We start from the raw sequence: 12936 nt of genomic DNA, 5'->3' as shown, positions 1-12936 counted from the left end.
GATAGGCTAAAAGTGATCAAAACTCCTTTGATGAGGAATAGTTACAAGTCAACAACGCTGTAGTCTGTAATAATCATTTTTCCATGGAGCTGTCATTTTTCCACAAATATGTGTTTTAATTTTTTGGAATCTCATCCCTTAGCCATTTCTCCCTAAAGACACCCAGCAATTCTTCTTTTCATTTTATAACCTCATTGTATGTTAAATTTAACTAATGATCAAAAATGGTCATGTCTTTATGTGCTTTGCTCTTTCTAATTTTTATGATCCCCAGTCTATTTTTAAAAATTAACTAATTTTATTGGGGTATAATTTGCATATAGTAAAATGTACAGATCTTGAGTGTACAGTCTGAATAGTTTTGACAAATATGTACCATCATGACAACACTACAGTCAAAATACATAGAACATTTCCATCACCTCAGAAAGTTCCCTCAGCCATGCCTCTTTACAGTCATCCTTACTAATTCTACCTTCTCCCACCCAGAAGCAACCCCTGTTCTGATTTCTGTCACCATAGATTAATTTTGCCTGTTGTAGAGATTTTTATCAATGGAATTATATAATGTGTATTCTTTTATATCTGATTTCTTTCACTTAGCATGTGCTTTTGAGATTCATCGATGTCATTGTGTGTATTAGTATTTTGTTGCTTTTTATTGCTGATAATAAATTTTATTGAATGGATGTAACACAATTTATCCATTTGCCAGTTGATGGACATTTGAGGCTATTGTGAATAAAGCTGCTATGAGTAGTTGTTTATAGGTCTTTGCAAGGACATGTGTTTCTCTTGGGCAATACTATTAAGTGTATGTTTATAAGAAACAGCCAGGTGTTTTCCAAAATAACTATACTGTTTTACATTCCCACTAGCAATATATGAGAGTTTTAGTTACTCCACATCCTAGCCAACATTTGGTATTGTATCTTTTTACTGGTATTTCATTGTGTTATTAACTTGCATTTTCTGATGACTAAAGATGTGAATCACGTTTTCATGTAATTATTGGCCACTCATATATAGCTGCTGCTTTTTTCTTGTTAAGGAGGGCACAGCTCACAGTGGCCCATGTGGGGATTGAACTGGCAACTTTGGTGTTATTAGCATCACTCTAACCAACTGAGCTAACCGGCCACCCATAGCTGCTGCCTTTTCAGTCTGGCTCCCTGGAGTCCCCCCTGTGCCTGCAAAAGTCAGTGGTCAGCCAAGACTTTGACTAGAGTTTATACTCAGGTTTAAGTGTTCATCCTCTCTGTGGTTCTCTTGCCTCTGGAGTTTTTTTTTCCCCTTAATTTTTATAAGAGTTTATTTGAGCCAAACTGACGACTGCTACGGAGAGCAAGCTCTCAAATGCTCCCTGTGTATGGAGATTTGCCTCTAAATTTCCAGCTGTTCTGCCATCCCTGATGTTTGTCTTCTGACACCTCGTGCTAGTAAGACTTTGGCTTTGTGCACTCGTTCTATATACACATTACAGAATGCACTTAATAAAAAACTTACCAGTCTAGTACAGTTACGTCTTTTAAGAATGGACACCTCACCAGTTTCTGCTTGTTTTTTCACTTGGCCCCCTGGGTCTCCCCTAAACATGCATAGTTTAGCAGTCAAAGAGGAATTAGTGCAGAGTTTTGTTCAGATTTTGAGTGACACATTTTCTGTGGCTCTTTTACTTCCAGGATTTTTCCAGCCGCTGTATTGGTGTTGAGTTCTGTCTTCTGTTATCTGTAGCCAATGAGACTGGAGTTTTCTGATGTTTGGAGAACACCCTCAGGCAAAAAAAGCTAGTAACTCATAATTCTTTCCTTTTGCAGTTGCTGTTTTTCATGGATAAATATTCCTGTTTTCTGCCTGCTTTTCGTCACTTTCCAGTGCCTTCAGATAGTTGGATTTTTGTATTTTGTCTACATTTTGTAATGTTATGCAGGTAGATTTGCCTGATAAATTTACTCTTCATTATTCCATGTATCTTTTTAGAGATTAGTATGCAAATATTTTTAGATGAAAGACATAAAATTTGGGAGAGGAGTGTATGGAAGGAAAATTGATGCATGATTGGCTATGAGTTGATAGTTTTTGAAGCTGGATGACGAGTATCTAGCAGTCCATTTTATCCTCTTCATTTTTTAATATGCTTGTAATTCTCCATAATAAAATTTTAAGTAGGTACTCTATGCAATAGCATAAAATTTTGAATATGTAATTTTTACAGTGTTTAGGACTTTTACACAAAAAGTTTTGAGAGAAATTAAATGAGATCCTAATAAATGATAGGATATACCATGTTCATGGATTGGGAGACTCAATGTTGTAAAGATATAAATTCTCCCTAACTGATCTATAGATTCAGTACAATACCTATAAAAATCCCAGTGGTTTTCATTTTGCACCATGATAAATTGATGCTAAAATTTATACAGAAATGCCAAGGTTCAAGAATAGCCAAGATACTTTTGAAGCATTAGTAGATAGCAAGGCATATTATAAAGCTATCGTCATTAAAGCTTTGTAGTATTACCCAAGGATCAGTGAGGCCAGTGGAATCAAATAGAAACTCATTTTCTAACGTATGGACATGATGTATGACAAAAGTGGTACTGTAGACCTATTGGGAAATGGAGTTTTTTCACCTCCCTCCATTAAACAATGCTTGGACAAAGAATATCCAAAAAGAACAAAATGAAACTTGGCCTCTACCTCATTCCATATAAAACAGTCAGTTCTAGGGGTGACCGGATGGCTCAGTTGGTTAGAGTGCGAGCTCTCAGCAACCTTAACAACAAGGTTGCCGGTTCAATTCTCGCATGGGATGGTGGGCTGTGCCCCCTGCAACAAAAGATTGAAAACGCAACTGGACTTGGAGCTGAGCTGCACCCTCCACAACTAGATTGAAGGACAACGACTTGGAGCTGATGGGCCCTGGAAAAACACACTGTTCCCCAATATTCCCCAATAAAATTTATAAAAAATAAATTAATTAAAAAAATAAAACAGTTCTAGGTAAATTGTAGAACTAAATATTATGTAGATCTAAATGAGAAAACTAAAGCTCATATAAGGAAATACAGGAGAATATCGTTATGACCTTGGAGTAGGGAAAGATTGTTTTCAATAGGATATACACAGAAAAGCACTAACCATAACAGGTAGGGGGGTTGATGTATTTGAGTACCTTTATCTAATCAAATGATACTATATATTTTTCCCCTATAGTGGGAAAAGATATTTGTAACAGATAAAACCTACAAAGGGCTCATATTTATAGTATATAAAGAATCCCTACTAATCAATTAGAAAAGGATTGACAACTCATAGAAAGTAAGCAAGTGACTTGAACTGGCACTTTATGAAAGAGGATAGCCAAATGGCCAATAAACATGTGAAAAGTTTCTCAGCCTCACTGGTAATCAGTGAAAAGCAAATTAAAACCACAGTGACATTGACATTCTACTACATACCAACTAATATGGCTCAAATTAAATCATATGATAATACCTAGTGTTCAGGAGGATGTAGAGCAATGCGACTCGTATAAATTTGCCAGTGTTAAGCATAAATTGGTACAAGCACTTTCGAAAGCAACTTTAGTTTTAACCAATGTCCTATGACTTAGCAATCTTATGACTTAACATACCCAATAGCAACATGTGTACATGTGCACGAAGAGACACATGTGACAATCAATAGTAGACTGTATAAATAGCGGTGCATTCCTACAATGAATGCTGTACAGCATTGAAAACAGTGAGTTAAAGCTACATGAATCAATGTGGTTTAATCTCCCAAACAATGTTGAGTGAAATAAACCAGACAGAAAAAAATGCTTGCAGCAGTCTCATTAAATTATATAAAGGGGTGTTTTTTTTTTTTTTTTTTTGGGGGGGGGGTGTTGTTTCCTAACTAATGTACCATGTTTATGGAATGCGTGCTTATATGGTAAAATGATAAAGAAAAAGTAATGATTACTGTAAGACAAGTGAAGATAGCAGCTGCTGTGTTAAGTTTTGTGTATTTTTTGGAGTGTGTTATATTTTAACAAAAAAGGGCATGACTAAAAGAAAATGACAAAATAAATACTATAGTCAGTTTCTAGGAGGTCTGATCTCTAATTTCAATTCTGACAGCAATTAGCTATGTAACAGGATTGGTCAAGTCACTGTACCTTTTTAAACTTTTATTCATACCTGAAAGAGGAAGGAATTCTATTCGGTGATTGCCAATGCTTTAAAAAAAAAATCATCTTTATTGAGAGCTCATTTACAAACACCAATGCCTCTAAGTACCAACATTTTATGATGAAATTTCAAAAACTATCAAACAAGAGATTAGATATTTAGAGTACAAATTATACCACTAAACTTTTTATAGTCCTTTGTAGTTTGACATACTTTAATATTTTTGAAGAACATTTGCATATCTGTAGTAGATATATTGATTTTAGATAAATCTTGACAATTCCTCTACCCTAGAAGATCTGTTAGACTCTCTGCTCAGAAGGATTTGGCACAGAACGAAAAACACCAAGTAAAAACGAAAGCCAAGAGATGTGGTACTCCTGTAATCATCAATGAAATTCCACCATCCAAAAAAATGAAAGTGTAAGTAGCCACAGCTTCTGTCCGTTGGCATAGGTTTTACCCCTGTCTGCTCCTATGGTTAATAGAAAGCAGAATATATGGTATTTGTTCTTATTTTTATCAGTTAGAATGTATTTTGCTGTAAGTAATAGCCTATTCAGGTAGAGTGGTTTACAGAATAGTTATTTATTTGCTTCACAGAAGTTTGCTGTTGGCTTTGGTTCAGTGACTGAATAGTGCCAGGGTAGCGTCTCTGTGAGTCTTAGCTTTTGTGTCGTACTTGTTGCTCAAGATGGCTCCTCTATGTTTCTTAGTTTCTTCCTTTTGCTTGTTGCCTCATCATTACCTGATAGCTGATGTCATATCCATGTTCAAGAGAAGAAGGAGGCAAAGGAAGAAGGGCAGCACCCATATCACTAAAGTGAAATATTTTCCAGAAACCTTTGTTTTACCTCAGTTGCCCAACTGTGTCACAGATCTGTCCTGGTTGCAATGGAGGCTGTTGACGCAAGTACAATACTTTTGCCTTTGTGCATTGTCGCCCCAAGCAAAGTTGGAGTTCTATTAATAAGAAATAAGATGGAATAGATATTGGGAAGACAACTAGCTATCTGCCACTTGTGCATTTGATGATGAGCGGTTGGAATTCCTCCTACCCTCCTGAACCATCACCATACAACTAATACCTTGATTTCTGTCCACGTTCTCAAAGTTTACCCATTGTAGCTATTGGTACAGCTGATGATACTATTGGAAGAATCTTGCAGTTGAAACATGCTTGTTCTCAAGAATGAGAAAATTTAAGCCATATATGTGTGGCACATTTGGGGAGGAGAATAGAATGGGGTATGCTTTAGGGAATTAAAAGGATTTTTTTTGTGTGTCCTTTTGAACTCAAGTTCTAACAAAAAGATGCCAGAAGAGGAAGAAGACAGTGCTCATCAAGATACTTCTGAAAAGAATGAGTGTTCCCCAGAGAAAGCTAAGGGCAGACATACTGTGCCTTGTATACCACCCATAAGGTACACTTCCTTTCTGAATTTAAACATTAGGGTCAATAGAATAAAATTACAAATGGGTACATCTGCCATCTGTTTGGCGCAAATGGAGCTTGGGAAACTCCTAAAGCTTTAATCAGGGTGAGGTGAATTGTTTTGTCCTGGTGGGTTCTCACGTCCTAACCATTGGGAAAAATATATTATTAGAGCAAATTGAAACAAATATAAAGAAAAAGTAAGTTTCTCTTACTATTTAAATTGAACAGTTTTTTATTTTGCCAAGCTCCATTCTGGTCTTTATTCAAGTAAAATAAATATTTTCACAATCAGTCTATAAACAACCTTTAGGTTCTTTATTCTCACTACAAGACTATTTCATTTTTTTAATACTGCTACAAAATCTTCACATTTACCCTTTTTTGATTGTTAAAATTCTCTCAAATTATATTTTACCATTTCCTGTTGAAAATGTATTTTCCAACTTTTGGCGACTGTAGGTCAGTGAATATCTTTATAGGCAGATCCTTTTCTTTGAGTAGTCCTCAGGAAAAGGAAAGAGAAAGTCCTTGATCGAAGTCATGACTAGTTTTATGGCTATTGGTATTTATTGCCAATTTTAGTTCTGAAATGAATGTATGAATTTACAGTGTCATCAGCTTTGAATGAATATTTATATTTCCTTGTATTCTCGTCTGCATTGAAATTTTTTTACTTTTAAAATTGTTTCAAATTTAATTGATATAATATTGATGGCATCAAGTTATTTTAACTTTTATTTGCTTGATTGCTGAAAACATGTGTTACTATTACTGTAACATTTTTTCCCATATTTTCTCTTGGGTAAATTGTGTGTTTCCTATTCATCTAGAAGTCGTCTTAGTGATGTTCTCATCACTAAGAATGGCTACTCTAAATTGAACTGTTACAATGTGTAGAGTACTTCAGAAATGTCTCAATGGTCACAATATTCTGTTGACATGAGTATAGTCCTCATTTTACAGTGGAGAAACCTGAGGCTCAGAGAGGTTAAATTGTTTTCTCAAGATCACACAGGCAGAAAATGAAACGGCAGGGCTGGGATTTGAACTGGTTGGCTTTACTCCTCAGTCTGTCCTCCCTTTCACAGTATACATTTTGTGTATATTATTAACCTTTGGCCATATTTGTTGCAGATATTTTCCCCATTCTACTGGTATTTTAATTTTAGTGTTTCTTGTCCATAAAAGCTAATCATTATATAGTCAAATTTGTGGATCTTTTGTATTATCTTCTATAGTCTATTTTAGTTATTTTTTCTGAAAATTTGTTCAATATTTTGGTATAAATTGTGCATCTTCTCCCCCCCCATAGGTTATCTAATTGAGTCAATATCAGTCTATTAGATAATACTTTTTGGTTTGGATGATTATTTTATCACAGGTAAAGATCTAATCTATATAATGCCATTAGATTATTTTGAATCACTGAGCCTCTTTCTCCTCTCCTGTCTTATCTCTTTTATTGATTTGCCCTTTAGGCAGAAGATTCTAAAAAGTACCGAGGAGCAAGAGTTGGAGAAGAGCCTGAAAATGCAGCAGGAGGTGATGGAGATGCGGAAAAAGAATGAAGAATTCAAGAAACTTGCTCTTGCAGGAGCAGGTCAGCTTGGGTCTGGTTGAATCTGATTTATCAGGGGTGCCTCTCATAATCTTGGTGGGGTTTTTTGGAGTCTAAAGCCAAAAAGGCTTTCTCAGTCAGTAGTTGGCATAAAGAGATGTGCTTATTTAGAAGGCTGGACGTGGGTACCATTTATATTCCAAAGATCATCCCCTAGAACGTTTTAAATACATTGGCTCTTTCTTAGAGCATGCTGTTCCTTCTGTCTCTGACTATAGAAGTTACACCCACCTTTTGAGGCCTTTTTCCATGAGGCCTTCCCTCGTTTCTTCAAGTAGAATTAATTCCTCCCTTCTTTCCCCCACTAATTCGTTGTTTTAGAACAAGGAGGGACTAGGATAAAGATAGAAGATAAAGCAACTGGGCAGTCCAGTTTTTTGTTGTGTTCCCAGTTTACCCTAGGCGGAAGGAAAGAAAGCTGAGTGAATCCGTTTATAGCTATGGAGGAAAAATATGACTGTGGAGTTTGTAGCTATGGAGGGAGCTGGAGGGGTCAGAGTTCTGCTTTGCTCTGGTATGGAGTTATTATTGGTGGAGTCAAAGCTATAGAGCCCTGCTGACTGGGTTGAAAAAAAAGCACCCCTGGAGTTTATAGGGGTAACCTCTTACAGATAGTTAAGTGTGCTTTTTAAAAGTCAATTCAGAGCTTTGCCTATCAAAAGTATTCTATTAGGTTGGTGCAAAAGTGATTGCAGTTTAAAAGGTTAAAAATAATTGCAAAAACTGCAATTACTTTTGCACCAACCTAATAGTTATTCTGTGCCTCCGGAGCTATAACCACACCTGTGAGATAGGATTTTTCTCCCCTGTGCTACCTCTGTAGTTTGCATCTGACTGAAGGGCTTCAAACCCAATAGGACTCAATGAATAAGACACATATTTGAACGTCTTTGAGGACTGTTTCAAATGTTGGGTTATATGTAGAGAGTGAACAAAGTTAGATCCATGGTAATAGAAGCACCCAAAAGACTGGATAAAAGGGGGTTTACTAATGTTCTATATTCTTAATGATACCTGTGTGTTTCACTCTGCTCCTCACTCAGGGCAACCTGTGAAGAAATCAGTGAACCAGGTTACCAAATCAGTTGACTTCCACTTCCGCACAGATGAGCGAATCAAACAACATCCAAAGAACCAGGAGGAATATAAGGAAGTGAACTTTACATCTGAACTGCGAAAGCATCCTCCATCTCCTGTAAGTTGATGGACTAAATGAATATTCCTGTTACTAATTCAGTGAGGATTTCGGGTGCAGCATTTGTGGTCGCTACTTATAATATAATTGAGTTAAGATAGAGCTAAATCCTCGCTTTGCCCCATTAGCTGTGTGATAAATCACTCTGTCTCTCTGCGAACCATCTTACCAAGTTGCTATGGAAACTGAATTGAGAATATACATAAAACACATAGAATTATGTGTGGCAAATTGTAAGCACAGGCTTGTTACAGCTTGTGCTATTAAAAAATTCTCGAAAAGAAATCTTGTGTCTGCAAAGCTGTGTACAAAATATAGGGTTTATGGGAAAAATGGGGTTTGGGCAGACCATTCAAGTCCTCTGCATTTTTGTTACCAGAGCACTAACAAAAACAGTAAGAATCCCAAACAAAAATTCTGGTACTAAGAATCGCTAGTTGAAATTATAGTCGTCATAATTTGTTGTAGTCATTCCTTTCAGTCTTAAACCTTGGGCCTTCCTTCTTTCTTTTTTTTAAAGATTTTATTGGGGAAGGGGAACAGGACTTTTATTGGGGAACAGTGTACACTTCCAGGATTTTTCTCCAAGTCAAGTTGTTGTCCTTTCAATCTTAGTTGTGGAGAGTTCTGTTCAGCTTCAAGTTGTTGTTCTTTCAGTCTTAGTTGTGGAGGGTGCAGCTCAGCTCCAGGTCCAGTTGCCATTGCTAGTTGCAGGGGACACAGCCCATCATCCCTTGTGGGAGTCGAACAGGCAACCTTGTGGTTGAGAGGACACTCTCCAACCAACAACTGAGCCATCCAGGAGTTCAGCGGCAGCTCAGCTCAAGGTGCCGTGTTCAATCCCTTGCGGGACTCGAGGAATTGAACTGGCAACCTTGTGGTTGAGAGCCCACTGGCCCATGTGGGAATCGAACCGGCAGCCTTCGGAGTTAGGAACACGGAGCTCTAACCACCTGAGCCACCGGACCGGCCCTTCCTTCTTTCTTTGTGATGTACGTTCTGTAAGAGTTTTATTTCCAAGCAGAGATCAGTTTTATCAAAATTGATCCTAGGAGTAGGCTTCTTCATCAGTCAGTTTTGGGGAGCATGTGTGAGAATCTTGATTCAGGCCGCTGCCTGACCTGATCAAGACCCAGAAGCCCAATCAACTTTTTTAAAAGAGTGACCATATAATTTATTATACAAACTGAGACACTTCCAAGAGTGAAATGAAACAATATTACTAATTATATGGGGACAATAGGAGTAAACCAGGACTGTCCTGAGCAAATTGGGACTAATGGTCACCCTACTCGTAAGTCATGTTCAGGTGGTTGGACCCCCAGTGAAACCATAGATTGTATGCCTTCTCTTTCTGTCTTACACATTTTTCTTGAGTGACTTCATCCATGCCTTTGCTGTTACTTGCTCATTCCACAAATACCAGAATGCACTTCTGGGCACTAGCTCTCAAGATTGACATGAGAGTGGACCACCACATTCTCTCATCATTGTGCCTTAGTTTGGACCTCTGAAGCCCAAGGAGGGGATGGTTCTTTCCAAAGAAGATAATTACAACGTTCCAGAAGTATCTGAATAAAATGCACCCTGTTCACTCTTAAACCACTCGGTCTGGTTAATCCATGAGCCACACTCCAAGACCGGATTCCAGAGGCAGCCACTGCTCGCCGTCCTGGGGCCCAGCCCCTTAGCCTAAGTTTGCTTTGCTCAGGGGAAAGTGGTTACTGGTTAGACTCAAAGTCAGACAAGCTGCTCATGGGCAACCTCCCAGGCTTTGGCCAGAGGATGGCAGTGGGCACGTGGCAGGGCCCCACTGGGGCCTGGGGGGACAGTGCCAGCGGGATGGGGGAGGACTGGGGTGCCTTTCAGCTTTTTTTGTGCCTTCTAATAAGAAAACTTGCTCTTGATTGCTTCAAAACATTAACATGCTTGTGAAAAATCACCTTATGTACTATTGCAGGACAGACAATTTACTAAGTGCTAGATCCTGTCTTCCTTTTTCTTTAAAAAACAAAGATGGGAATAGACTTGTTATAACCAGTGCTCAAGGACTGACAGACTTAAGAATACTGAGTTTGGTTTTCCCCAGACTTTTTCTTCTGATCCTCTGTGCTGAATATGTGATTTGTGGTAGATCTGAGCTTCCATGTCATTTCATTTGGAAAACAACTTCTTTCTTTACAGGCCCGAGTGTCTAAGGGATGTACTATTGTAAAGCCTTTCAACCTGTCCCAAGGAAAGAAAAGAACATTTGATGAAACAGCTTGCACTTATGTGCCCTTTGCACAGCAGGTCGAAGCCTTCTATAAACGGACCCCTAACAGATACCACTTGAGGAGCAAGAAGGATGATATTGGTAAGTTTCTTACCGATATCATAGCTGATTGGAACCTTCTCTAGAATTCCCTTTGCTTACATCTTAGGCATAAATTTGCCTTTAGTTGAAAGCTTAGCTTTTGAACTAAAGTATGGCATGTGCCTATATGCAGACAACTGATGTGTGGTTGACCATTTCTCCAACCACCCAGCCATCTGTCCACCTATGCCCATCATCCACCTTGATCTTCCTGGCTAATAAACGGCCAAGGGGAATCAAGGTTCCCTGCCGTGTCATTACACATCAAGGATATCTTTGCCATGTATCACCGTGTCACAGTGCATTTACTTATAGAAAATGAAGGCATTCCATTTATTCAAGGCTGTGTGCTTTTTGTTCAGTGGTTCAACAAGTTTTTTTACTAGTACAAACCAGGCACTGTCTTACCTAACACAGTGGGTATAGAAGTGAACAAAATAGACTTGGTGCTACTCAACTCAACATCAAGTTTCTAGTTCAGTGAGGGACAGAAACAAATAGATTCTTACAAATTATGGTAAGTGCTATGAACAGTAGGGAGATGTCAGAGTCAAAGGAGGTGGGAACTAGGTAGAGTGTGTCTGCATGCTGAGAGGTCCCTGGAAGAGAAAGAAGTTGAAGATACAGGAGAGAAAGGAGATAACCAATGGTTAGGTCCCTGCAGAGGCAGCTAGGGGATTGGTCCTTAGCACAGGTGGAGCGATCGTTCTTTGAAAGGAGGATGGAAGAGTGAAAGGAATGGGTGCAAGGGCTAGTGGGTGTGTAGATTTGGTGGTGAACAGATGAGAGGATTGTAATCTAATAGCATCTATTTTTATGAAAGTAATTACTACAAGAGGGAAGGGGAAGAAGTTTGAGATATGGAAGTGATATAAAATACTCATAGTTGTTCTGAATATCAGGCTAGCATTCTGGATGAAGCAGAATCTGGTAATTTTGCCTTCAAAGGTCTCAGTTTTTTCTAGCCTCGCATAGGCGTTGTTTAGTGCTTTGTTAGGTAGCCAGACAAGTTCTTCCAAGTACAGCATATCTTAATGCTGTTATTATATTGTTCTAGTAGTATTATTCAGATTTTATATTATGAAAAGAAAATGTATCTTTTTATCCTAATGGAAATTTGTATATTAAATGTGACTTTTCAAATAATATATGACTTTCAGAGTCTGGTATGTCCTGCTCTTAGACTGTCAGTCCTGGCAAATAGGAATAAAAGTTATTTTCTGTAATTTTTATTTAAAACTTTTTACAGTTACAGCTAAATAATGATTATATGTATACTTGAAGCCTGGCTTATTTCTAAAATAGACTTGGTTTCTATCTTCTGATCTTATGTGATAAGATCTAAATTAGAGGACACTCATTCTATATAATTATGAAAATTTGCAAAGTTGTCCCTGGCCAGGCAAATTAGTATTTTCTGTGAGTGGTAATAATGATCTTTATATTGACGCTTTGGCGGGTTTTTTTAATTTCTTCATTTGATTTTCTATGAGAGGTGGTCTTGATACTATGATATAGATGCTTTTAAGAAGTTTATAAAATTAGGAATCGTTACTTGCTCTTTAGAAAGATCTTATTTTAAAGCTGGAATAAGCAAAAATATTGTATCAGTAACAAGCAAAATAGTTGGCATTTTCAATAGAAAGGCAGTGCAGGCCTGTGCAGTTAGTGACAAGGAATTCATCAGACACGAGTGGTTTTTAAGTTCAGAAGATTATGGGAGAGTTTACCCAAAGGCTCCTTTCATCATACCTTGCAATAAAGAGTGATGGGAAGAAGGGACTGAATGTTTGTCAAGTTGACTGACCGGAGCTGAGTGTGGAAGGCCAGCCACTCTGGTTGGGCATCTCTGGGCTGCCAAGCTGAGTCAGCACCTACAGGTAAACGTGGTCTTGGGAGCCAGGTGAATATCTGTGATCTCCGTTTACAGCTCTGTTACCCTCCAAATCTGCTGTGGCCAAGATTTGCAGAGACCCACAGACTCCTGTCCTGCAAACCAAAAAGCGCGCAAGGCCTGTGACCTGCAAAAGTGCCGCGGAACAGGAGGCCGAGGAGCTCGAGAAACTGCAACAGTAAGTCCCACTGGCCGTGTTTGAGGAAGAGTTCCAAGAACCTGCCCACTTGCTTTTCAGTTCTATAAGGGGACAGTTG

The 12936-nt window shown here is 38.2% G+C and overlaps 1 protein-coding gene across 9 annotated transcripts in view; it reads left to right on the top strand.

Annotated features, from left to right (window-relative positions):
• The window catches only part of TPX2 (TPX2 microtubule nucleation factor), a 53610-nt gene that overhangs the window by 23596 nt on the left and 17078 nt on the right, over positions 1–12936 (top strand). For 8 of the 9 annotated variants that reach the window (XM_074317483.1, XM_074317479.1, XM_074317482.1 and 5 more), the window contains exons 6-11: positions 4473–4601; positions 5480–5602; positions 7095–7216; positions 8278–8429; positions 10614–10785; positions 12716–12857. In XM_074317483.1, coding sequence (XP_074173584.1) covers positions 4473–4601; positions 5480–5602; positions 7095–7216; positions 8278–8429; positions 10614–10785; positions 12716–12857 — 840 coding nt within the window. The remainder of the gene's footprint in view (positions 1–4472; positions 4602–5479; positions 5603–7094; positions 7217–8277; positions 8430–10613; positions 10786–12715; positions 12858–12936) is intronic. The other variant, XM_019748529.2, reaches the window with a different exon arrangement.

Source organism: Rhinolophus sinicus, linkage group LG13 (genome assembly GCF_036562045.2).
Source record: "Rhinolophus sinicus isolate RSC01 linkage group LG13, ASM3656204v1, whole genome shotgun sequence".
NCBI classification, from domain to species: Eukaryota; Metazoa; Chordata; class Mammalia; order Chiroptera; family Rhinolophidae; genus Rhinolophus; species Rhinolophus sinicus.
This window is presented reverse-complemented; position numbering and strand designations above follow the sequence as displayed.